The sequence below is a fragment of the Takifugu rubripes genome, chromosome 10, assembly GCF_901000725.2.
Source record: "Takifugu rubripes chromosome 10, fTakRub1.2, whole genome shotgun sequence".
Taxonomy (NCBI): domain Eukaryota; kingdom Metazoa; phylum Chordata; class Actinopteri; order Tetraodontiformes; family Tetraodontidae; genus Takifugu; species Takifugu rubripes.
In genome coordinates this window covers 9,225,645-9,251,956 of record NC_042294.1, presented here as the reverse complement: position 1 = coordinate 9,251,956, position 26,312 = coordinate 9,225,645, and the positions used below count along the sequence as shown (strand labels likewise).

The 26,312-nt window shown below is 48.5% G+C and overlaps 4 protein-coding genes and 1 long non-coding RNA gene across 10 annotated transcripts in view; 2 read left to right on the top strand and 3 right to left on the bottom strand.

The window, feature by feature from the left end:
• LOC105418447 (ADP-ribosyl cyclase/cyclic ADP-ribose hydrolase 1-like) overlaps positions 1-977 on the bottom strand; it is a 2,976-nt gene extending 1,999 nt beyond the window's left edge. Inside the window, exon 1 of the mRNA XM_029842991.1 lies at positions 214-977. Within this exon, the coding sequence (XP_029698851.1) occupies positions 214-371 (158 nt within the window). The 5' untranslated portion in view covers positions 372-977. The remainder of the gene's footprint in view (positions 1-213) is intronic.
• LOC115251287 (uncharacterized) overlaps positions 1-3,636 on the top strand; it is a 6,948-nt gene extending 3,312 nt beyond the window's left edge. For both annotated transcript variants that reach the window (XR_003889860.1, XR_003889859.1), the window contains exon 3: positions 3,123-3,636. This is a non-coding gene — a long non-coding RNA (uncharacterized lncRNA). The remainder of the gene's footprint in view (positions 1-3,122) is intronic.
• On the bottom strand, positions 3,325-25,302 carry LOC115251286 (uncharacterized). Of its 2 annotated transcripts, XM_029842984.1 has the most exons (14): positions 25,169-25,302; positions 17,123-17,196; positions 16,963-17,049; positions 16,792-16,876; positions 13,093-13,166; positions 12,933-13,019; positions 12,762-12,846; positions 9,048-9,121; positions 8,888-8,974; positions 8,717-8,801; positions 5,003-5,076; positions 4,843-4,929; positions 4,672-4,756; positions 3,325-3,453 (listed from the first exon to the last, which is right to left on the bottom strand). In XM_029842984.1, the coding sequence occupies exons 1-14, from the start codon at positions 25,169-25,171 to the stop codon at positions 3,448-3,450; spliced, it is 993 nt and encodes a 330-aa protein (XP_029698844.1). In that variant the 5' UTR covers positions 25,172-25,302; the 3' UTR covers positions 3,325-3,447. The 2 variants fall into 2 exon arrangements, with proteins under 2 accessions (XP_029698844.1, XP_029698843.1); XM_029842983.1 differs by lacking the exon at positions 3,325-3,453 and having other exon boundaries at positions 3,855-4,756.
• tbcc (tubulin folding cofactor C) lies at positions 22,052-23,207 on the bottom strand. Its single transcript, XM_003976883.3, has one exon. It carries the CDS (start codon positions 23,190-23,192, stop codon positions 22,119-22,121), a length of 1,074 nt encoding a protein of 357 aa, XP_003976932.3. The 5' UTR covers positions 23,193-23,207; the 3' UTR covers positions 22,052-22,118.
• Positions 23,376-26,312, top strand: LOC101071990 (inositol monophosphatase 1-like). Of its 4 annotated transcripts, none has more exons than XM_003976884.3 (9): positions 23,376-23,498; positions 23,758-23,828; positions 24,166-24,299; positions 24,410-24,514; positions 24,718-24,763; positions 24,854-24,962; positions 25,075-25,183; positions 25,302-25,453; positions 25,657-26,311. In XM_003976884.3, exons 2-9 carry the CDS (start codon positions 23,766-23,768, stop codon positions 25,776-25,778), a joined length of 840 nt encoding a protein of 279 aa, XP_003976933.2. In that variant the 5' UTR covers positions 23,376-23,498; positions 23,758-23,765; the 3' UTR covers positions 25,779-26,311. The 4 variants fall into 4 exon arrangements, with proteins under 4 accessions (XP_003976933.2, XP_029698845.1, XP_029698847.1 ...); XM_029842985.1 differs by having other exon boundaries at positions 24,080-24,299; XM_029842987.1 differs by having other exon boundaries at positions 23,489-23,592; positions 25,657-26,312.

Here is a 26,312-nt window from a genome sequence, read left to right as displayed (position 1 = left end):
GTTCCCACTGGAACTTCTTTCCGTATTTTTAAGTTTGTCTACAGATTTATACTCAACACTCAATTGTGTAACTACTAAAACTGCTTGTTTGAGTATTTAAACCATGCAGCGCTCACATTAAACAGTCCACCTGCAGAAAGCTCAGAATAAAAGGCCTCTTGTGTGATTTTCTGCAGGTCTGCGGTGATCCCAGTGATCCCAGTCTTGACTTACCCTTTGTACTGGTCTTTTATCGCCAGGTGACACCTGGCGATAAAAGTCTCTTTAAACGTCTGTTGGGGTGGTTTCCGACTGAGTGTCGCTCCCAACGTGTTTTCGACCACCAGCACCAGCAGCAGCACCACAGCCGCGATACAGACCCCTCGCTTCATCCCTCTCTTCTGCCGACTCACTCCGGAAGTCGCCTCAGCTGTTGGCAAGACGCAGTCCGCCTTCTGTCACCCGAGCGCTCGCGCACGCTGTCTTATATGCGGCCCCCCCCACGCCGTGACGTCACTGCCCCAACGCTCCCGCCGCTCGCGCTGCGCTCCTCGGGCGTTACGTTCGACGGGAAAGTCGGACCATTAACCGTGTGACATTTAAGTGAAACTAAAGTTAATAAGATTACTGGAACCACGCTGCACTCTTGGTTGCAACAGAGTGGCGAGAACCTTTCGTGTTCTTTAATTACTTATGCAAAAGATAAATAAAAGGTTGAGACATTTATCTAAACTGCTGCTGTTGAACACACCCTTACTGACGTTTCCTTTTAATCCTTTTTAAGAATTAAGGCTATCGATGAAGAAAAGAAGTTGAATTGCGTGCATGAGTTTATCATTAACAGGTTAAAAGTGAAGAAAACGGTAGTTTAGCAGGTTTTAGCTCGTGTCTTTTTTGTATTAAATGCATCGTGTATAACTTAATAATTGAAAATGTTGAATACACATCTGGCCTGAAAATGAGAATAACCCACAGCCAAAACCTCAGTCCTGACACCTCCGGTTGTGTTGCATGTTCTCACTCATATGTTACAGAAACACCACGGTTGGATTAACACGTTTCACAAGTGAGAAACGTGACCTTTGAGTCGATTATTAAGCAGCATATTTACTTTGAAAGTTCTGCCGTAGGTGGGATCTGTAAAGGTCAGAAACTCCTGTTCCGACGTGCTCAGGATTTTCAAGTTAGCGTGAGGACCTCTTCCTCTTCTTCATCATCTGAATCAGGCTCACGGACCGGTTCTGCTTCAGCGTTGATGCCGGCTTTTGTGAAAGCTCTTACAATACATGAAGACGGTATCATAGCCCATGCGTCTACAATCCACCCACATATGGTGGCCTAACTTGCCCGCCGCTGCCTCATAGATGTGGCTGGGCGCGGTTATCTTGTCGCGGCAGTAGGTGCGGAAGATGGCCGCCCTCTCCTGGTCATCCGCGGACAGCCGCTACGCAACAGTTGTCCTTGTGCGTATGAAGAGATGCTGCCTCCTCATAAAGCAAAAACACCAAGACGGACCTCCTTGGAAGTGCTCAATGTCCATTTCTTCAGCAATCGCTTTGGCCTTTGGTGACAGTAGAGACGCCCCTTCCGGTTGTTCACTGTTCCACAACAAACTGTTCCACTCGGTCTTCCAGCTCGGGCCACCTTGCTTTGTTCCCGCGGAAACTCAGCTTTGTCTTCCTCACTTTCGTTCACTTTCTTGTTTTCTCCACTTTCTGACCATGGACTCATTTACATTAAAATGTCTCGCAGCTGCTCGATTGCCATTTTCAGCCAAATATTCAATGGCCTGCAGTTTAAAGTAAGCCTCATATTCTCTCTTGACCCGCGCCATTTTAGGGGATCCTTACGTGGAGGTGTGCCGCTAATCGATTGGCAGAGCCTTTACCGTAGTGCACCTACCAAAGGCGCACAGCAGATTTTGGAACTCATTCCACACACAAGGCGCTCCATGTTATAAGGCGCACTGTCGATTTTTGAGAAAATCTCAGTGTTTTAGGTGCGCCTTATAGTCGTGAAAATACGGTACAAGAAACCAAAAGAACTCTTGAGTGTCTCTGTTTCCAATGTTGCCATTGCTGTGATGCAGGGCCACCATCAGTTTAACACTATCTTATGCAAAGCATTATGGGATACATGGAGTGCTCCGAAAGGGTACAGCACTGACACTGATTTTGGCTCACCGGTCGTTGTCTGCGGAAACCTCGAGACCGGAGGATTTCGATCAGGTCTAAGACGGATCCTCGACTACAGGATTTCCTGAGATGGAAAAACAACTCCTCACTCCTCTTTAGCTCCAGCAAATGTATTCAGAATCAGCCTCTTGGCATCCCAAAGTTTGGCATTTTAGTCCTCAGGGGATGAGTAACCTGATGAGTTTCATTTATGACTGTTTCCTTACATGAAGGGTCCGTCCCGATCGGTCACCACCTTTATGTTGACATGATCCACCCTGCAGGGGTCCAGACTGTCCAGCTCAACACTTCCAAACATGCTGCGAGAACAAAACACAATCATTTCTGATCAAACACATTCGCCACAGATGTGCTTCGGTACCTTTCCCTATTGAAGGCGTCGACGACAGAGCCGTTGAGCAGCACGGTGACGTTCCCACAGGCCATTTCTGCAAACTGAGACATGAGGGACATCATGTGAGGCCAACGTTTCACTCTGGCATGCGCGAATAACGGCCGGACGCTCACGTTTTGGGAAGCTCGGCACCACAGAGAGTACACTGGATGGCGTTCACAGGCTGACCAGCCGGGACAGGAACCAAAGTCAAAGCCTGTGAGAAGCATCGACATCAGTAACGATGTCGTTTTTTTTGTAAATCAGGCATCATTGAAGACGTGGCAGTGGTGCGTTGACGTGTTGGAAAGTTATTCAAAACTACATTCACAGTAAATCCTTGAGGAGCACAGCTGCAGCTTCCTGAGCGATGGTTGAATTGGGCGTACGCGTAAAAAACAAATCCCTTGTGGCGTGTCTGTGTGCTAGTTTGTTAGCCAGCAAAGATTTTTTAGCGTTTGAGGTTGCATCTCTGCAGCAGGCCATCAGATTCTGGTTAATTTGAACATCAGCAGCATCCCAGATGTGCTATAATGTGTTTTTCTACCGTCACTGTCTTCTTGTCCACACCACAGGAGGTCATTGAACATGTAGCCGGCTAGCGTGTCCTCTAGCGTCCAGAAGTACCGTAAAGCTGCTACAAAGGTCTGCACGAAGGTCTTGGTCTTACTCCAGAAGAGGAACTAAACAGAACAGAAGAAAAGCCCTCATTTACAGATAGTTAGCCTGATGGTGTGTCAGTAATTCAGACCTTAAGCAGAACTCTTGCTCACCCGACCACAGGGAAGAGCCCAGGCTTGTGCCATAGCGTAAAACATGTGTCGATAATCCTCCACGGTTGTGTTACAAGGAGTCTGACGGCAGACGGCCTCCTCAAAGTGTCTCCAGATGCTCTCGCAGTCATATCTGCGTGTAAAGTTAAGTTATATTCCTCATCACAGCTGTTTTAATACCTCACAATGTGGGTAAAATGTGGCTATTTGCTTTGGTTTCTTTGATGGCGCGTAGACTCTAGTTTAGTCGTTGTTAGGGTTCAGACTCTTTAAAGTTTCCTTCTGGAAAGAACCAGATTTGATGATTATGCTGTGCATTTAAGTGTGTTTTGTCTGAAAAATCTACTCTCACATAAATGCACCTATTACTGATGCAGCATTTCTCAAGTCTTCCTGATCCATAGGGTCCATCAAGACCTGAAGGTTGAGGTCAGAGCTCCGTACGAGGCTGCACCTGGGTTAGGGGTTAACCCTAACCCTAACCCTAACCCTAACCCTAACCCTAACCCATGGACGTGTTTTCTAATCCCATCGACGCCTTCTAACGTAGAGCAACTTTAGACCAGTTCCAATATGGCTATAATAACCTGTATATTACTGATGCTCTCTGTATATGTGGCATCTGCTGCAGGTCTGTCCATCCCAGGGAGAGGAGCCCTCATCTGTGGCTCTCCTGGTTTCTTCTTTCTCCCTAAATGGGGATTATTTAATTGTTTCTGAGCCATTTCAAGGGTCTAAGGACAGAGGGTGTCACAACTGTAGAGCCCTCCGAGGCAGCAAAGATGGTGATTTGGGGCTCTGAATAAACTTGACTTGAAGGAGATGTGTTGCAGTGGTTTAGGTAAATGGTCCCCCCTCCCTTCTATAATAATAATCGTGCTGTCTAATCAGCCACACCTGTGGGCTGGATGGATTAACAAAGGAGAAGGTCTCGCGAACACACACTTGGCCAGATTAGGGAGCAACATTCGAGTGAAACACGCCTTTTGTGAATGTAAAAGAAGATTTTTGTGGCTCCATGCTGGAGCTCGTTGTGTGCATCCGGGGAAATAACTGTAGCTGTAGTCCAGGAGGACTGGCCTTTTGTGTTTGTTTAATAAAACCAATTTTTGGACCTTTCATCACTACGTCTTGCCTGCGTTCGGGTCCTAAACAACCACGAACCGTAACAACATGTTTTAGAGGTTTTTGGAGAAAATGTGTATGATGTTTTCTTTTCCTGGAAGTGTAAGTGTTTGCTGATACTCGTAGAATGTGAGTGTGAGTGTAAGTGTTTGCTGATGTAAGTGTGTGTGTGTGTGTGTGTGTGTGAGTGTGAGAGAGAGCTGCCTGAAGCTGCCCGTATACTTACTCGCTCACTTCCTTGCATTCGTAGATGATAAGACTGTCCAGTTTCTGCCTTAATTTTTTGTAAAGACTCGTTTGAGCAGTCTGACCTGAGCAGACCCAGAGCAGAACTTCAGGTTCTGGACATTTATCTGGCAACAACCTCAAACTGGTGACAGGAAACCTAGAACCTTACACGGGTGTCGTTGCTGTGACAAGGACGACGGTCAACTTCCTGACCTTGGTGGAGTTCAACTTCAGAACCTCGACGCTCCCAAAAACACTGAAAACAACAGGACACATGTCAGAAAACACCATCTCCACCCATAAACGTGGAAGGTAGCGGAGGGACTGACCTCGATGTGTCGAAGGGGGTGGCGATGGATCCGTTCAGCATCACCGTGGCGTCACCACAGGCAGCCTCTGCAAACTGTACACAGATGAGGCCTTGAGAATTTTAGAGGAAACCATCCGTCTGCCTTCACCATGACAAACATTTAAACAACCGAACGGCCCCATTTTGAGATGATCTTTTCACGCCTGGTTAGTTAATCATGTCTTTGCATCGCCATCTTTAGCAACAGATGTGAACAACTGTATTACTACCCACATGCAGGTGTTTATAAGCCTCACACGGTGTGTCGTACATGTTCTAGTACTTCCTCACAGCCTTGGCCGGCCTCAGAGCGAGAGTTAGGACTTCGGACCAGATGAAAAAATAGGTGGACCTGTCCGTACTTGCATGATCACATACTTATGAAACATACTTACTTCCTGGATACTGTTCCTATTCTATGCATTACTCCTGCCAGCTATGCTCCAAGTTTCCCAGGAGTGTTGTTGCTCTTCCCATTGGATTAAGTATGCATCAGATGTCCCCTGTCTGCTGGCGGGACACTTGGGTATCCCACAAAGAATTTCACCCCCGTCAGCAGCACCACTGGCAGAAAGTATGTGCTTTAAAGTACGAACTACCAAGTATAGATTCAGGAACTTGACCACTCGCACCAGACCAGAAGGGAGGGTCCAGATCAGCCCTGGGAGCATGAGCTAATTTCTGTTATATAGAATCATCCTGAAGTATTCCTTATTCACCCCCTCAGTTATATTCCTCATCACAGCTGTTTTAATACCTCAAACAACAGAAATTCTTTTTTGGGTGTAAAATTTGGCTATTTGCTTTGGTTTCTTTGATGGCACGAAGATTCTTGTTTAGTCGTTGTTGTTAGGGTTCAAACTTCTCCAAGTTTCCTTCTTTAAATATGAGTAACCTCCCCAACTGGAAAGAACCAAATCTGATGACTATGCTGCAGACTGTGTGGCGTTTGCCATGGTTTAGGCAGTGGCATATCACGTGTCGACCACTCAGGATGCTGCAACGCCGGGCTGTCAGTCACTAGCAAGAAGGTAACGGCTTACACGTTCCTCAACCTGGCCGGCCCAGAGGCTCTGGATAAACTCGACACATTCGACTCCGAGAGGGAAGAGGATCGCGAAGACCTCGACGTCCTCGTTCAGAAGTTTGACCAGCTCTGCCTGCCAGTGAAAAATGTAATTATGGACAGACATGCATTCAACACAACCAACCAGAAACAACAGGAGTCTGTCCAGTCTTATGTTGCCACGCTGAAGGTAATGGCCAAGAAATGTGACTTCGGTGCGCTACATGATGAACTGGTTAGGGACCGTCTGGTCTGCGGCATCCACGATGACACGGTCCGCGCCCAGCTCTTAAAACAGAAAACGCTGACACTGAACGCGGCCATTGAAATCTGCATGCTGCATGAACGGTCGGAGAGGGCCAACAGAGAAATAAAGAAGGAAGCGGAGATGTGCATGGTCCACTTCAACCAGTGTACAAACTGCGGTGGTCAACATGCACCCCAGCGCAGCAAATGTCCTGCTTTTAACAAGCGCTGTAACGTCTGCAGAAAACCCAACCACTTTTCGAGATGCTGCAGATCAGGAAAACCACTGGGCACCATCAGACCAGCACGGCCCCTGTCCCCCACTGCACGCAAGGGCTGATACACGTTCGTGCGTGAGCTTGACGCGCAGCCGACACAAGCGCCAGCTGATGTGTTTCACACTGAGAGCGTGGAAATGTTTTACTGCGAAAACATAGACCAACCACAGGATGTGTGTGACCGAGATGAAAGGTTTGCTAAGCTATCCGCATTCAACACGGGCAGGCAGCTACGTGTAAAGATTGACACTGGGGCCAAATGTAACGTAATATCCAGGGCGCTCCTGCAGCACACTGACCTCACTGCCCGCATTAATCCCAACAAGAAGGCAAATCTTGTTGCCTACGGGGGTCACATTATTCAGACTCTTGGTGCAGCAGATGTGAATTTAACCTGTGGCCTACTACAATTTCAAATTGTGGACAGAAACATCAAGCCCTTGCTGGGTCTCAGAGACAGTGTCAGACTGGGTTTTGTGACTTTTGGTCCGGAAGTGCATGCCCTCACCCAGCAGGAACCACCTGGGCTATTGGAATACAAAGACCTGTTCAACAATGACACCATTGGCAAACTGCCTGTAGTGTACCACATGCGCCTTGATCACTCCGTGCCCCCCACCATATGTGCCCCGAGGCAGGTGCCACTGGCCATGAGGGACAAAATCATGGCAGAACTGCAGAGAATGACTAACATGGGGGTCATCACACCAATCCAGGAACACACTGAATGGGTTTCAGCAATGGTGGCCGCGAAGAAAAAAGACGGCACCATCAGACTATGCATTGACCCTGTCAACCTTAACAAGGCCCTCCTCTGGCCCCATCACCCCCTGAAGACTGTGGAGGAGGTGATCGCTGACATGCCAGATGCCAAAATGTTCAGCATTCTGGATGCAAAGTGTGGCTACTGGCAGGTGCCACTCAGCGAGGAATCCTCAAGACTCACCACCTTTATGACCCCAGTGGGCTGCTACACCTTCCTACGCATGCCCTATGGCATCACCACGGGCAGTGAGGTCTTCCAAAGGTGCATGGAGCAGCTATTTGAGGGACAGTCATGTGGGATCGAGATTGACGACATCCTCGTGTGGGGCCGCGCTAGGGAGGATGCTGTGCATTTAAGTGTGTTTTGTCTGAAAAATCTACTCTCACATAAATGCACATATTACTGATGCAGCATTTCTCAAGTCTTCCTGATCCATAGGGTCCATCGAGACCTGAAGGTTGAGGTCAGAGCTCCGTACGAGGCTGCACCTGGGCCCATGGACGTGTTTTCTAATCCCATCGACGCCTTCTAACGTAGAGCAACTTTAGACCAGTTCCAATATGGCTATAATAACCTGTATATTACTGATGCTCTCTGTATATGTGGCATCTGCTGCAGGTCTGTCCATCCCAGGGAGAGGAGCCCTCATCTGTGGCTCTCCTGGTTTCTTCTTTCTCCCTAAATGGGGATTATTTAATTGTTTCTGAGCCATTTCAAGGGTCTAAGGACAGAGGGTGTCACAACTGTAGAGCCCTCCGAGGCAGCAAAGATGGTGATTTGGGGCTCTGAATAAACTTGACTTGAAGGAGATGTGTTGCAGTGGTTTAGGTAAATGGTCCCCCCTCCCTTCTATAATAATAATCGTGCTGTCTGATCAGCCACACCTGTGGGCTGGATGGATTAACAAAGGAGAAGGTCTCGCGAACACACACTTGGCCAGATTAGGGAGCAACATTCGAGTGAAACACGCCTTTTGTGAATGTAAAAGAAGATTTTTGTGGCTCCATGCTGGAGCTCGTTGTGTGCATCCGGGGAAATAACTGTAGCTGTAGTCCAGGAGGACTGGCCTTTTGTGTTTGTTTAATAAAACCAATTTTTGGACCTTTCATCACTACGTCTTGCCTGCGTTCGGGTCCTAAACAACCACGAACCGTAACAACATGTTTTAGAGGTTTTTGGAGAAAATGTGTATGATGTTTTCTTTTCCTGGAAGTGTAAGTGTTTGCTGATACTCGTAGAATGTGAGTGTGAGTGTAAGTGTTTGCTGATGTAAGTGTGTGTGTGTGTGTGTGTGTGTGAGTGTGAGAGAGAGCTGCCTGAAGCTGCCCGTATACTTACTCGCTCACTTCCTTGCATTCGTAGATGATAAGACTGTCCAGTTTCTGCCTTAATTTTTTGTAAAGACTCGTTTGAGCAGTCTGACCTGAGCAGACCCAGAGCAGAACTTCAGGTTCTGGACATTTATCTGGCAACAACCTCAAACTGGTGACAGGAAACCTAGAACCTTACACGGGTGTCGTTGCTGTGACAAGGACGACGGTCAACTTCCTGACCTTGGTGGAGTTCAACTTCAGAACCTCGACGCTCCCAAAAACACTGAAAACAACAGGACACATGTCAGAAAACACCATCTCCACCCATAAACGTGGAAGGTAGCGGAGGGACTGACCTCGATGTGTCGAAGGGGGTGGCGATGGATCCGTTCAGCATCACCGTGGCGTCACCACAGGCAGCCTCTGCAAACTGTACACAGATGAGGCCTTGAGAATTTTAGAGGAAACCATCCGTCTGCCTTCACCATGACAAACATTTAAACAACCGAACGGCCCCATTTTGAGATGATCTTTTCACGCCTGGTTAGTTAATCATGTCTTTGCATCGCCATCTTTAGCAACAGATGTGAACAACTGTATTACTACCCACATGCAGGTGTTTATAAGCCTCACACGGTGTGTCGTACATGTTCTAGTACTTCCTCACAGCCTTGGCCGGCCTCAGAGCGAGAGTTAGGACTTCGGACCAGATGAAAAAATAGGTGGACCTGTCCGTACTTGCATGATCACATACTTATGAAACATACTTACTTCCTGGATACTGTTCCTATTCTATGCATTACTCCTGCCAGCTATGCTCCAAGTTTCCCAGGAGTGTTGTTGCTCTTCCCATTGGATTAAGTATGCATCAGATGTCCCCTGTCTGCTGGCGGGACACTTGGGTATCCCACAAAGAATTTCACCCCCGTCAGCAGCACCACTGGCAGAAAGTATGTGCTTTAAAGTACGAACTACCAAGTATAGATTCAGGAACTTGACCACTCGCACCAGACCAGAAGGGAGGGTCCAGATCAGCCCTGGGAGCATGAGCTAATTTCTGTTATATAGAATCATCCTGAAGTATTCCTTATTCACCCCCTCAGTTATATTCCTCATCACAGCTGTTTTAATACCTCAAACAACAGAAATTCTTTTTTGGGTGTAAAATTTGGCTATTTGCTTTGGTTTCTTTGATGGCACGAAGATTCTTGTTTAGTCGTTGTTGTTAGGGTTCAAACTTCTCCAAGTTTCCTTCTTTAAATATGAGTAACCTCCCCAACTGGAAAGAACCAAATCTGATGACTATGCTGCAGACTGTGTGGCGTTTGCCATGGTTTAGGCAGTGGCATATCACGTGTCGACCACTCAGGATGCTGCAACGCCGGGCTGTCGGTCACTAGCAAGAAGGTAACGGCTTACACGTTCCTCAACCTGGCCGGCCCAGAGGCTCTGGATAAACTCGACACATTCGACTCCGAGAGGGAAGAGGATCGCGAAGACCTCGACGTCCTCGTTCAGAAGTTTGACCAGCTCTGCCTGCCAGTGAAAAATGTAATTATGGACAGACATGCATTCAACACAACCAACCAGAAACAACAGGAGTCTGTCCAGTCTTATGTTGCCATGCTGAAGGTAATGGCCAAGAAATGTGACTTCGGTGCGCTACATGATGAACTGGTTAGGGACCGTCTGGTCTGCGGCATCCACGATGACACGGTCCGCGCCCAGCTCTTAAAACAGAAAACGCTGATACTGAACGCGGCCACTGAAATCTGCATGCTGCATGAACGGTCGGAGAGGGCCAACAGAGAAATAAAGAAGGAAGCGGAGGTGTGCATGGTCCACTTCAACCAGTGTACAAACTGCGGTGGTCAACATGCACCCCAGCGCAGCAAATGTCCTGCTTTTAACAAGCGCTGTAACGTCTGCAGAAAACCCAACCACTTTTCGAGATGCTGCAGATCAGGAAAACCACTGGGCACCATCAGACCAGCACGGCCCCTGTCCCCCACTGCACGCAAGGGCTGATACATGTACATGAGTGAGCTTGACGCGCAGCCGACACAAGAGCCAGCTGATGTGTTTCACACTGAGAGCGTGGAAATGTTTTACTGCGAAAGCATAGACCAACCACAGGATGTGTGTGACCGAGATGAAAGGTTTGCTAAGCTATCTGCATGCAACACGGGCAGGCAGCTACGTGTAAAGATTGACACTGGGGCCAAATGTAACGTAATATCCAGGGCGCTCCTGCAGCACACTGACCCCACTGCCTGCATTAATCCCGACAAGAAGGCAAATCTTGTTGCCTACGGGGGTCACAATATTCAGACTCTTGGTGCAGCAGATGTGAATTTAACCTGTGGCCTACTGCAATTTCAAATTGTGGACAGAAACACCAAGCCCTTGCTGGGTCTCAGAGACAGTGTCAGACTGGTTTTTCTGACTTTTGGTCCGGAAGTGCATGCCCTCACCCAACAGGAACCACCTGAGCTATTGGAATACAAAGACCTGTTCAACAATGACACCATCGGCAAACTGCCTGTAGTGTACCACATGCGCCTTGATCACTCCGTGCCCCCCACCATATGTGCCCCGAGGCGGGTGCCACTGGCCATGAGGGACAAAATCGTGGCAGAACTGCAGAGAATGACTAACATGGGGGTCATCACACCAATCCAGGAACACACTGAATGGGTTTCAGCAATGGTGGCCGCGAAGAAAAAAGACGGCACCATCAGACTATGCATTGACCCTGTCAACCTTAACAAGGCCCTCCTCTGGCCCCATCACCCCCTGAAGACTGTGGAGGAGGTGATCGCTGACATGCCAGATGCCAAAATGTTCAGCATTCTGGATGCAAAGTGTGGCTACTGGCAGGTGCCACTCAGCGAGGAATCCTCAAGACTCACCACCTTTATGACCCCAGTGGGCTGCTACACCTTCCTACGCATGCCCTATGGCATCACCACGGGCAGTGAGGTCTTCCAAAGGTGCATGGAGCAGCTATTTGAGGGACAGTCATGTGGGATCGAGATTGACGACATCCTCGTGTGGGGCCGCGCTAGGGAGGATGCTGTGCATTTAAGTGTGTTTTGTCTGAAAAATCTACTCTCACATAAATGCACATATTACTGATGCAGCATTTCTCAAGTCTTCCTGATCCATAGGGTCCATCGAGACCTGAAGGTTGAGGTCAGAGCTCCGTACGAGGCTGCACCTGGGCCCATGGACGTGTTTTCTAATCCCATCCACGCCTTCTAACGTAGAGCAACTTTAGACCAGTTCCAATATGGCTATAATAACCTGTATATTACTGATGCTCTCTGTATATGTGGCATCTACTGCAGGTCTGTCCATCCCAGGGAGAGGAGCCCTCATCTGTGGCTCTCCTGGTTTCTTCTTTCTCCCTAAATGGGGATTATTTAATTGTTTCTGAGCCATTTCAAGGGTCTAAGGACAGAGGGTGTCACAACTGTAGAGCCCTCCGAGGCAGCAAAGATGGTGATTTGGGGCTCTGAATAAACTTGACTTGAAGGAGATGTGTTGCAGTGGTTTAGGTAAATGGTCCCCCCTCCCTTCTATAATAATAATCGTGCTGTCTGATCAGCCACACCTGTGGGCTGGATGGATTAACAAAGGAGAAGGTCTCGCGAACACACACTTGGCCAGATTAGGGAGCAACATTCGAGTGAAACACGCCTTTTGTGAATGTAAAAGAAGATTTTTGTGGCTCCATGCTGGAGCTCGTTGTGTGCATCCGGGGAAATAACTGTAGCTGTAGTCCAGGAGGACTGGCCTTTTGTGTTTGTTTAATAAAACCAATTTTTGGACCTTTCATCACTACGTCTTGCCTGCGTTCGGGTCCTAAACAACCACGAACCGTAACAACATGTTTTAGAGGTTTTTGGAGAAAATGTGTATGATGTTTTCTTTTCCTGGAAGTGTAAGTGTTTGCTGATACTCGTAGAATGTGAGTGTGAGTGTAAGTGTTTGCTGATGTAAGTGTGTGTGTGTGTGTGTGTGTGTGAGTGTGAGAGAGAGCTGCCTGAAGCTGCCCGTATACTTACTCGCTCACTTCCTTGCATTCGTAGATGATAAGACTGTCCAGTTTCTGCCTTAATTTTTTGTAAAGACTCGTTTGAGCAGTCTGACCTGAGCAGACCCAGAGCAGAACTTCAGGTTCTGGACATTTATCTGGCAACAACCTCAAACTGGTGACAGGAAACCTAGAACCTTACACGGGTGTCGTTGCTGTGACAAGGACGACGGTCAACTTCCTGACCTTGGTGGAGTTCAACTTCAGAACCTCGACGCTCCCAAAAACACTGAAAACAACAGGACACATGTCAGAAAACACCATCTCCACCCATAAACTTGGAAGGTAGCGGAGGGACTGACCTCGATGTGTCGAAGGGGGTGGCGATGGATCCGTTCAGCATCACCGTGGCGTCACCACAGGCAGCCTCTGCAAACTGTACACAGATGAGGCCTTGAGAATTTTAGAGGAAACCATCCGTCTGCCTTCACCATGACAAACATTTAAACAACCGAACGGCCCCATTTTGAGATGATCTTTTCACGCCTGGTTAGTTAATCATGTCTTTGCATCTCCATCTTTAGCAACAGATGTGCACAACTGTATTACTACCCACATGCAGGTGTTTATAAGCCTCACACGGTGTGTCGTACATGTTGTAGTACTTCCTCACAGCCTTGGCCGGCCTCAGAGCGAGAGTTAGGACAAAAATAGGTGGACCTGTCCGTACTTGCATGATCACATACTTATGAAACATACTTACTTCCTGGATACTGTTCCTATTCTATGCATTACTCCTGCCAGCTATGCTCCAAGTTTCCCAGGAGTGTTGTTGCTCTTCCCATTGGATTAAGTATGCATCAGATGTCCCCTGTCTGCTGGCGGGACACTTGGGTATCCCACAAAGAATTTCACCCCCGTCAGCAGCGCCACTGGCAGAAAGTATGTGCTTTAAAGTACGAACTACCAAGTATAGATTCAGGAACTTGACCACTCGCACCAGACCAGAAGGGGGGGTCCAGATCAGCCCTGGGAGCATGAGCTAATTTCTGTTATATAGAATCATCCTGAAGTATTCCTTATTCACCCCCTCAGTTATATTCCTCATCACAGCTGTTTTAATACCTCAAACAACAGAAATTCTTTTTTGGGTGTAAAATTTGGCTATTTGCTTTGGTTTCTTTGATGGCACGAAGATTCTTGTTTAGTCGTTGTTGTTAGGGTTCAAACTTCTCCAAGTTTCCTTCTTTAAATATGAGTAACCTCCCCAACTGGAAAGAACCAAATCTGATGACTATGCTGCAGACTGTGTGGCGTTTGCCATGGTTTAGGCAGTGGCATATCACGTGTCGACCACTCAGGATGCTGCAACGCCGGGCTGTCAGTCACTAGCAAGAAGGTAACGGCTTACACGTTCCTCAACCTGGCCGGCCCAGAGGCTCTGGATAAACTCGACACATTCGACTCCGAGAGGGAAGAGGATCGCGAAGACCTCGACGTCCTCGTTCAGAAGTTTGACCAGCTCTGCCTGCCAGTGAAAAATGTAATTATGGACAGACATGCATTCAACACAACCAACCAGAAACAACAGGAGTCTGTCCAGTCTTATGTTGCCACGCTGAAGGTAATGGCCAAGAAATGTGACTTCGGTGCGCTACATGATGAACTGGTTAGGGACCGTCTGGTCTGCGGCATCCACGATGACACGGTCCGCGCCCAGCTCTTAAAACAGAAAACGCTGACACTGAACGCGGCCATTGAAATCTGCATGCTGCATGAACGGTCGGAGAGGGCCAACAGAGAAATAAAGAAGGAAGCGGAGATGTGCATGGTCCACTTCAACCAGTGTACAAACTGCGGTGGTCAACATGCACCCCAGCGCAGCAAATGTCCTGCTTTTAACAAGCGCTGTAACGTCTGCAGAAAACCCAACCACTTTTCGAGATGCTGCAGATCAGGAAAACCACTGGGCACCATCAGACCAGCACGGCCCCTGTCCCCCACTGCACGCAAGGGCTGATACACGTTCGTGCGTGAGCTTGACGCGCAGCCGACACAAGCGCCAGCTGATGTGTTTCACACTGAGAGCGTGGAAATGTTTTACTGCGAAAACATAGACCAACCACAGGATGTGTGTGACCGAGATGAAAGGTTTGCTAAGCTATCCGCATTCAACACGGGCAGGCAGCTACGTGTAAAGATTGACACTGGGGCCAAATGTAACGTAATATCCAGGGCGCTCCTGCAGCACACTGACCTCACTGCCCGCATTAATCCCAACAAGAAGGCAAATCTTGTTGCCTACGGGGGTCACATTATTCAGACTCTTGGTGCAGCAGATGTGAATTTAACCTGTGGCCTACTACAATTTCAAATTGTGGACAGAAACATCAAGCCCTTGCTGGGTCTCAGAGACAGTGTCAGACTGGGTTTTGTGACTTTTGGTCCGGAAGTGCATGCCCTCACCCAGCAGGAACCACCTGGGCTATTGGAATACAAAGACCTGTTCAACAATGACACCATTGGCAAACTGCCTGTAGTGTACCACATGCGCCTTGATCACTCCGTGCCCCCCACCATATGTGCCCCGAGGCAGGTGCCACTGGCCATGAGGGACAAAATCATGGCAGAACTGCAGAGAATGACTAACATGGGGGTCATCACACCAATCCAGGAACACACTGAATGGGTTTCAGCAATGGTGGCCGCGAAGAAAAAAGACGGCACCATCAGACTATGCATTGACCCTGTCAACCTTAACAAGGCCCTCCTCTGGCCCCATCACCCCCTGAAGACTGTGGAGGAGGTGATCGCTGACATGCCAGATGCCAAAATGTTCAGCATTCTGGATGCAAAGTGTGGCTACTGGCAGGTGCCACTCAGCGAGGAATCCTCAAGACTCACCACCTTTATGACCCCAGTGGGCTGCTACACCTTCCTACGCATGCCCTATGGCATCACCACGGGCAGTGAGGTCTTCCAAAGGTGCATGGAGCAGCTATTTGAGGGACAGTCATGTGGGATCGAGATTGACGACATCCTCGTGTGGGGCCGCGCTAGGGAGGATGCTGTGCATTTAAGTGTGTTTTGTCTGAAAAATCTACTCTCACATAAATGCACATATTACTGATGCAGCATTTCTCAAGTCTTCCTGATCCATAGGGTCCATCGAGACCTGAAGGTTGAGGTCAGAGCTCCGTACGAGGCTGCACCTGGGCCCATGGACGTGTTTTCTAATCCCATCGACGCCTTCTAACGTAGAGCAACTTTAGACCAGTTCCAATATGGCTATAATAACCTGTATATTACTGATGCTCTCTGTATATGTGGCATCTGCTGCAGGTCTGTCCATCCCAGGGAGAGGAGCCCTCATCTGTGGCTCTCCTGGTTTCTTCTTTCTCCCTAAATGGGGATTATTTAATTGTTTCTGAGCCATTTCAAGGGTCTAAGGACAGAGGGTGTCACAACTGTAGAGCCCTCCGAGGCAGCAAAGATGGTGATTTGGGGCTCTGAATAAACTTGACTTGAAGGAGATGTGTTGCAGTGGTTTAGGTAAATGGTCCCCCCTCCCTTCTATAATAATAATCGTGCTGTCTGATCAGCCACACCTGTGGGCTGGATGGATTAACAAAGGAGAAGGTCTCGCGAACACACACTTGGCCAGATTAGGGAGCAACATTCGAGTGAAACACGCCTTTTGTGAATGTAAAGAAGATTTTTGTGGCTCCATGCTGGAGCTCGTTGTGTGCATCCGGGGAAATAACTGTAGCTGTAGTCCAGGAGGACTGGCCTTTTGTGTTTGTTTAATAAAACCAATTTTTGGACCTTTCATCACTACGTCTTGCCTGCGTTCGGGTCCTAAACAACCACGAACCGTAACAACATGTTTTAGAGGTTTTTGGAGAAAATGTGTATGATGTTTTCTTTTCCTGGAAGTGTAAGTGTTTGCTGATACTCGTAGAATGTGAGTGTGAGTGTAAGTGTTTGCTGATGTAAGTGTGTGTGTGTGTGTGTGTGTGTGAGTGTGAGAGAGAGCTGCCTGAAGCTGCCCGTATACTTACTCGCTCACTTCCTTGCATTCGTAGATGATAAGACTGTCCAGTTTCTGCCTTAATTTTTTGTAAAGACTCGTTTGAGCAGTCTGACCTGAGCAGACCCAGAGCAGAACTTCAGGTTCTGGACATTTATCTGGCAACAACCTCAAACTGGTGACAGGAAACCTAGAACCTTACACGGGTGTCGTTGCTGTGACAAGGACGACGGTCAACTTCCTGACCTTGGTGGAGTTCAACTTCAGAACCTCGACGCTCCCAAAAACACTGAAAACAACAGGACACATGTCAGAAAACACCATCTCCACCCATAAACTTGGAAGGTAGCGGAGGGACTGACCTCGATGTGTCGAAGGGGGTGGCGATGGATCCGTTCAGCATCACCGTGGCGTCACCACAGGCAGCCTCTGCAAACTGTACACAGATGAGGCCTTGAGAATTTTAGAGGAAACCATCCGTCTGCCTTCACCATGACAAACATTTAAACAACCGAACGGCCCCATTTTGAGATGATCTTTTCACGCCTGGTTAGTTAATCATGTCTTTGCATCGCCATCTTTAGCAACAGATGTGAACAACTGTATTACTACCCACATGCAGGTGTTTATAAGCCTCACACGGTGTGTCGTACATGTTCTAGTACTTCCTCACAGCCTTGGCCGGCCTCAGAGCGAGAGTTAGGACTTCGGACCAGATGAAAAAATAGGTGGACCTGTCCGTACTTGCATGATCACATACTTATGAAACATACTTACTTCCTGGATACTGTTCCTATTCTATGCATTACTCCTGCCAGCTATGCTCCAAGTTTCCCAGGAGTGTTGTTGCTCTTCCCATTGGATTAAGTATGCATCAGATGTCCCCTGTCTGCTGGCGGGACACTTGGGTATCCCACAAAGAATTTCACCCCCGTCAGCAGCACCACTGGCAGAAAGTATGTGCTTTAAAGTACGAACTACCAAGTATAGATTCAGGAACTTGACCACTCGCACCAGACCAGAAGGGAGGGTCCAGATCAGCCCTGGGAGCATGAGCTAATTTCTGTTATATAGAATCATCCTGAAGTATTCCTTATTCACCCCCTCAGTTATATTCCTCATCACAGCTGTTTTAATACCTCAAACAACAGAAATTCTTTTTTGGGTGTAAAATTTGGCTATTTGCTTTGGTTTCTTTGATGGCACGAAGATTCTTGTTTAGTCGTTGTTGTTAGGGTTCAAACTTCTCCAAGTTTCCTTCTTTAAATATGAGTAACCTCCCCAACTGGAAAGAACCAAATCTGATGACTATGCTGCAGACTGTGTGGCGTTTGCCATGGTTTAGGCAGTGGCATATCACGTGTCGACCACTCAGGATGCTGCAACGCCGGGCTGTCGGTCACTAGCAAGAAGGTAACGGCTTACACGTTCCTCAACCTGGCCGGCCCAGAGGCTCTGGATAAACTCGACACATTCGACTCCGAGAGGGAAGAGGATCGCGAAGACCTCGACGTCCTCGTTCAGAAGTTTGACCAGCTCTGCCTGCCAGTGAAAAATGTAATTATGGACAGACATGCATTCAACACAACCAACCAGAAACAACAGGAGTCTGTCCAGTCTTATGTTGCCATGCTGAAGGTAATGGCCAAGAAATGTGACTTCGGTGCGCTACATGATGAACTGGTTAGGGACCGTCTGGTCTGCGGCATCCACGATGACACGGTCCGCGCCCAGCTCTTAAAACAGAAAACGCTGATACTGAACGCGGCCACTGAAATCTGCATGCTGCATGAACGGTCGGAGAGGGCCAACAGAGAAATAAAGAAGGAAGCGGAGGTGTGCATGGTCCACTTCAACCAGTGTACAAACTGCGGTGGTCAACATGCACCCCAGCGCAGCAAATGTCCTGCTTTTAACAAGCGCTGTAACGTCTGCAGAAAACCCAACCACTTTTCGAGATGCTGCAGATCAGGAAAACCACTGGGCACCATCAGACCAGCACGGCCCCTGTCCCCCACTGCACGCAAGGGCTGATACATGTACATGAGTGAGCTTGACGCGCAGCCGACACAAGAGCCAGCTGATGTGTTTCACACTGAGAGCGTGGAAATGTTTTACTGCGAAAGCATAGACCAACCACAGGATGTGTGTGACCGAGATGAAAGGTTTGCTAAGCTATCTGCATGCAACACGGGCAGGCAGCTACGTGTAAAGATTGACACTGGGGCCAAATGTAACGTAATATCCAGGGCGCTCCTGCAGCACACTGACCCCACTGCCTGCATTAATCCCGACAAGAAGGCAAATCTTGTTGCCTACGGGGGTCACAATATTCAGACTCTTGGTGCAGCAGATGTGAATTTAACCTGTGGCCTACTGCAATTTCAAATTGTGGACAGAAACACCAAGCCCTTGCTGGGTCTCAGAGACAGTGTCAGACTGGTTTTTCTGACTTTTGGTCCGGAAGTGCATGCCCTCACCCAACAGGAACCACCTGAGCTATTGGAATACAAAGACCTGTTCAACAATGACACCATCGGCAAACTGCCTGTAGTGTACCACATGCGCCTTGATCACTCCGTGCCCCCCACCATATGTGCCCCGAGGCGGGTGCCACTGGCCATGAGGGACAAAATCGTGGCAGAACTGCAGAGAATGACTAACATGGGGGTCATCACACCAATCCAGGAACACACTGAATGGGTTTCAGCAATGGTGGCCGCGAAGAAAAAAGACGGCACCATCAGACTATGCATTGACCCTGTCAACCTTAACAAGGCCCTCCTCTGGCCCCATCACCCCCTGAAGACTGTGGAGGAGGTGATCGCTGACATGCCAGATGCCAAAATGTTCAGCATTCTGGATGCAAAGTGTGGCTACTGGCAGGTGCCACTCAGCGAGGAATCCTCAAGACTCACCACCTTTATGACCCCAGTGGGCTGCTACACCTTCCTACGCATGCCCTATGGCATCACCACGGGCAGTGAGGTCTTCCAAAGGTGCATGGAGCAGCTATTTGAGGGACAGTCATGTGGGATCGAGATTGACGACATCCTCGTGTGGGGCCGCGCTAGGGAGGATGCTGTGCATTTAAGTGTGTTTTGTCTGAAAAATCTACTCTCACATAAATGCACATATTACTGATGCAGCATTTCTCAAGTCTTCCTGATCCATAGGGTCCATCGAGACCTGAAGGTTGAGGTCAGAGCTCCATACGAGGCTGCACCTGGGCCCATGGACGTGTTTTCTAATCCCATCCACGCCTTCTAACGTAGAGCAACTTTAGACCAGTTCCAATATGGCTATAATAACCTGTATATTACTGATGCTCTCTGTATATGTGGCATCTACTGCAGGTCTGTCCACAGGGAGAGGAGCCCTCATCTGTGGCTCTCCCGGTTTCTTCTTTCTCCCTAAATGGGGATTATTTAAGTGTTTCTGAGCCATTTCAAGGGTCTAAGGACAGAGGGTGTCACAACTGTCGAGCCCTCCAGCAAAGATGGTGATTTGGGGCTCTAAATAAACTTGACTTGAAGGAGATGTGTTGTGGTTTAGGTAAATGGTCCCCCCTCCCTTCTATAATAATAATCGTGCTGTCTGATCGGCCACACCTGTGGGCTGGATGGATGAACAAAGGAGAAGGTCTCGCGAACACACACTTGGCCAGATTAGGGAGCAACATTCGAGTGAAACACGCCTTTTGTGAATTTAAAAGAAGCCCTCAGATCTTTGGGTTCGGCTCATGGAAATGGGAGAAAAAACATGAAATGGAATTTGATTGTGGAATGTAAATTGTATACAAAAGGAGGAAATTGAAATGGTATTCTATTGTGAAATGTAAATTGAGAACAAAAGGAAGGGTGTGATGGAGACTGGGAGAGCAGACGGAATCCATTTGGTTCCTCATTCATTTACATGGAAACAAAGGTTGAAGGAAGACCAGCGTCAAAGGACTGAGGGGGGACATCCTCAGGCATTCAACTTCTTGTGCCAGCCGGAACACCCGCTGTGAAGGCACCAAACTCCTGAGGTGCATACAGTGCACACCTACTGTGTTGGCGTCCTGTGTCCTGTGTATGCAGCAAACACATGCTGTGAAGACGTCTGCACCTCAGGGGCGGGCCTTCAACTATATAAGATCAGAACTGTATACATTGAGCAGAGATCTCTCCGCATGCTTCCGTGTGTGTATCCTGACCGACTGACTGGATTAAAACCATCTCCTACGCAGTAACTTAGATTAATAGTTTTTCTTCTCCAAACGGCTAAAAATTCCACGACAAACAAAAGCCCTGGCTCGTTCGCACGGCTCGTTCACACGGGGAAGCTTCCTCTTGAGCAGGTGCTTGTGGGAACTACAGCTACACAGCGGGGAGTCAATCATTACGAAAGTCACGTTCCTCTATCTGCTGCCCTGTAAGCACATTAACTCCTCGACTTCTGCTGAAAACCAACACTTCCTGTTTCAACTGCTGCTGTTTAAGCCCCAGTAGAGATCATCACAAAGGCCTCAACTGAAAGCAAAAAGCAACTCACATCAGTTCGGCGGCTTCAGATGATTATCTCAAGAACTTTTCCTCTAAGTTAAGGACAGAGGCGTGTAAAATACTCACCCCAGCCACGACGCCAAAAGCCCCTCCACTCTAGCACAGCTTCGTCCTGAACCGAAGCTTAAAGGACAGAGGAAGGTTTTCCAAGCGGCCCTCCTCCCATCCAGACCCCATGACTCCCATTAGGTGGTGAGACGTTGCTGTTGTCAGCTGCCACGATGGCACTTAAGTGTTTATGAAATGAAAAGGAAGGACACAAAGATGTACTCGCAGAATGTGGAAGAACCATCAGAAAACTGGTGGAAACTTCACACACACTCAAGTGCTCCCTTTGACAGGTCAAACAAAGACCAGTGGGCTAATTTGGAGCATCGTCCTCTTTATATCCTTACATTTCTTAGCTTGTTATGCTGTCCACAAATGTCAGACGGGGGCTATGACCCCCGCGACCCCGTTAAGGGAAGAGCAGAAGCGGTTTGTGATCAGTTTAATCGACCCTCATCTCTGATCAGAAGCGCCTGGGCGATGCTTCCATCTTCCGGCAGGAGGGGGTATTACGTGTGTTTACGTCTAGATTATTAAAATTCAGGGTGACGATACAAATTTAACAATCTCTTACAATTTTAATAGCTAACTCACTAAAGTTGTTACATTGGTAATACCGTGGTTATTACATATAATCATGCTGTGTAAATAGACGATTTGTGTTTAATAGCAGTATGCAATAAATAAACCAAAGACTTGTTTTAAGTCATTTATTCAACATAAATAAGAGCTCATTTGGAAGGATTCAAACACTTTGCACATTCTAAAGGTCCCAGTCGGTTCTCCTGTCTGCTTCTGGAATGACAGTCCAGTTCGGGGAAGGTGTCCCTGCAGCCAGCCAGTTAAAATCATCCACCTGGTTCCAGTTGTTCCTGCTCCTGTCAAGCCCAGACACCGTGAAGTCCTCGTCGAGGCTGGGGTAGGACCAAGAGAACGGGGCGAAGGCGACCCCGCTGCAGTCCTCCACGATGGCCCGGCTGGTCACATGCAGGTACACCCGGGTGTCGGTGGTGTTGTGGGTCCGCAGCTGCTGGCAGGGAAAGGCCAGTGTGCTGTTGCTGCACTGGTCGACGAACACCGAGCTGGACACGGGCCCACACAGGACCTCACAGCCGCGGATGTGTTTCAGGTGCAGCGTGCTGGGAGAACCGAACAGACGGACCCTGCAGTCGGTCAAGTGACTGAGCAACACGTCTCGCTTCTGGATCTCCTCCGCAGTCTTTGTCAGATGCATCCCGTCCATGTTGGAAAAGCCGCACCCCTCCGGGTTTGCGGCTCTGTCCACCTTGCTCGCTGGGGCCGGTGAAGGCGTGTCTGGGACGGGTGCGGGGGCTTTGTCTGCGGCTTTAGCGCGAGCTCGGAAGCCGAACTTCTTCTTGGGCAGACACTCCTCCCTGGTGTCAGCGAGCGAGGTTTGGAGCTCCCGGAGAGCGGCCTGGGCTCGACTCAGGTCGTATGAGGTCAGAAAGGCGACGCTGTCGTTGAGGAACTTCTGCAGCTGCAGGGTCCTGGAGGTGGCCTCCTCCAGCCGCTCGGACGCCGCGGCCCGGTCAGCCCCGCTGCAGCTGGACAGCAGCCCGTCGATGGACGCCCGCTCCGCGTTGAACGCGGCGGAGAAATATTCGCCCTTTTCCTCAGCGACAGTCTCGCTCTCTTTAGCTTCCCTCCTCCGCTCGGCATCATCCGTCCTCATCTGGTGGCGTTTCTGGAGCCGCTCGTGGACTCTAGCTGCGCCGCTTTCTCCAGAAAACTCCATCGCTGAACTAACCCCCGAGACTTCATCCATCTTTCGCCGCTGACTCTGACGCAGGCTCGGATTCGCTCGGGCGCGGTGCATGTCGGGTAGACTTTTTTTGGTTACGCAACTTTATTGACACCGTTGCCAACTACAGATTTCACGAAAATCTATTTAGAAATAATCTAAATTATCATTCAAGTGTGAACCTCTGAAAGTAGATTATAGACTATAATTCTAAGAAATTAATTTACGTAAAATTTACTCGTATAGGTCCGCACATTTGATGAGAGCCTTCTAGCTAATGAGAAGAGGGGACTGACCGTAGCCGGCAGATATTGACCAATCAGAGCAGGTGTTACTGTTAGCCCCTCCCACCCGCCGTGAATTCTGATCTTGCGGATGCTGGTGAGTTTAACTCCGCTCAAACCGTTTATTCTCCAGACTTTTTACACGTTATACACCACTAACCACATTTTAAACCACTGATAAACACCAAATCGTAAGTGTGACGTTTCATCTGCACTTCTCACTATATGTGATCGGCGTCAAAAGTTGACTAGCGCAGTGAGCTAAAAGCTACACGGAACCGAGAGATTCTGTAATTCAAATTAATTCAAGCTGCATCAGATATATCCAAATATAACTTGTGGTTTCTCCATAACAGGGTCAGCGATGGCTGATGTTTGGAAAGAATGTACGGATTATTGTGTGGAGGTAGTCAAACATGCTGGACAGGTGACGACTTTTGTATTCACATTTTGAAATCATCAGTGTTTGAATCCGAGAATCATTAATGTCATTCCTTAAAAGTCACTTTTGGGTGGGGATGTTCATAAATTCGGGTCATAAATTCGGTTTACTTGTAAAGTTTATGAAATCACGTCTAACCGAATCTCAGGACAAATTACTCGGATGTGAAGTGAACTGTAAAAATGGGCTAACAGCCCTCACTTAACTCCTGTCTGACTCTGTTGCCACAAATGTAGAATCTGTTGCCGTTAGACACCTGAAGGGTGAGAGTGTATTAAAGGAAAAGATGCAGCCAGCCGTTAAACTGGCGTGTTCCTGCCAGGTGATCCGTGAGGCGCTCCAGAAAGACATCAACGTCATGGAGAAGAGCTCGCCGGTCGACCTGGTCACCGAGACGGACCAGAGAGTGGAACAACTCATTATATCCTCCATTAAAGAGAAGTTCCCCACTCACAGGTGCCCTGGAGATGTAGATTCTGATCCGAGTCCTGTTGTAGCGCACACCGAGTCCCAGTTATTTGTTGCTGCGATAACGACCCCTTTGTTTGATTCCTGTGGCTTTGTAGCTTCATCGGTGAGGAATCTGTAGCCGCCGGTGCCCCCAGTGTTCTAACAGACAATCCCACTTGGATCATTGACCCGATTGATGGGACCACCAACTTTGTTCACAGGTACTGACCTGCTGGCATAAGAAATGGAACCATTTAGGCTGGTTTTTCCCATTTATTTATTTAATCTTTGCTGGTTTGCTATTTTTATCTTTTAATTACGTCCTGCCCTTGACTCTCTGTCAGGATAATTAGACTGATCTGATAATAGAGTCGGTACCTGCAGGAAGTTCACTGAGTTTAATATTGGAACTTCCTCTGCGCAGGTTCCCCTTTGTGTCCGTATCCGTCGGCTTTGCCGTGAAGAAAGAGGCGGGTTGTGTTTCTTTTCCGTATTCAAACATGAATTGTAAGAGGAAAAACCCAACACAACAGTGAACGCGCTCTTCTCCCCCATCTCAGATAGAGTTCGGGATCGTTTACAGCTGCGCGGAGGACAAAATGTACACGGCGCGCAGAGGCGGGGGCGCCTTCTGCAACGGCGAGCCCATCAACGTGTCCCAACAGGAAGGTGAGCCAGCTTGTGTGCGCGCCAGCAGGTGGCGCCAGCACCACCCCGGTCCCCTCTGAGCGAACCCTCGCCGACTCCTTCCTCCCCTCCCTGCTGTACTTTTCCATTCCAGACATCAGCCAATCACTGGTCCTGACAGAGATGGGCTTCAAGAAGAATCCGGAGCATTTCAAAACAATGTTGCGCAACATCAACGCCATCCTTACCATTCCTGTCCACGGGTGCGTGTACGACCATACGCTGGCGGTGACTCATGCTAACACTCCCCGGCGTGGATGTGTGTCCTCCCCCGGACAGATGCAGAAACTGATCAGTTTGTCATTCTGGGTCCCTCCCCAGCATCCGTTGTCCAGGCAGCGCCGCCATCAACATGTGTCTGGTGGCGTGCGGGTCGGCTGACGCTTACTACCACATGGGCATCCACTGCTGGGACATGGCCGGAGGGGCCGTGATCGTCACCGAAGCGGGCGGAGTCGTCATGGACGTCTCCGGTGAGGCGTTCGTCTCCGCAGCTGCATTAGTTCCAGACTCTGTTGCGCCACTGCAGCAGCTTTGAGGGGAAATTGCTAAACATTATGTCGCTGATGCTCTGGGTGACTACGAAAACGTGGACCGGCCTCAATACCGGGGAGCTCATTTCATGCTAAGCTACTGCAGCAAAACGCTGATGGCTCGTCTGTTCTTCCCCATCCAGGCGGCCCGTTCGACCTGATGTCCCGGAGGCTGATCGTGGCCAGCAGCAGGAAGATAGCAGAGCGCATCTCTAAAGAGATAAAAGAGTTTGAGGTCGGCAGGGACGACGCAGGCGGCCAGTGAACGGCTGCTCGCGCTGAGTTACGTACCTGTTTGAGTCCAGTAATTAGTTAACGTTCTTTCATTGATGATAATCTGTTTTTATCATATTTATTGTTTAGATTTTACTTCTTTAAAAATCAAGTAATCAACCAGTCAAGTCTGGTGATCGCACCACCGCTATCTAAGACAAATATCCAATGAAAAAGCCTGAAACTTGGTTCTCTTAGGAATAATTTGTGATTTATTATATATATATTCATGTATGTGTTCATGTTGCTGTAATATCTGCACCTTAAGTGGAGATCAGGATTTTCTTTGATCCAGTTTCCATTTTAGAACTTCAAAGCAGCTCATACAAGCACCGTAACTCTTGAGAAACTCATGGCACTTGTGTAATCGCTACCTGACGATTCCTGTACGTTAAAATCAGACGCCTGAAGGAAGCCAGGCTCCACCTAGCACGCTAGCTGAGCTAGCCGCCCTTTAACAGAGACGAGGTCTGCTGGAGCGTGTGGGATAAAAAAACCAATTAAAGCTTGTGTGTTTCTTCATGAC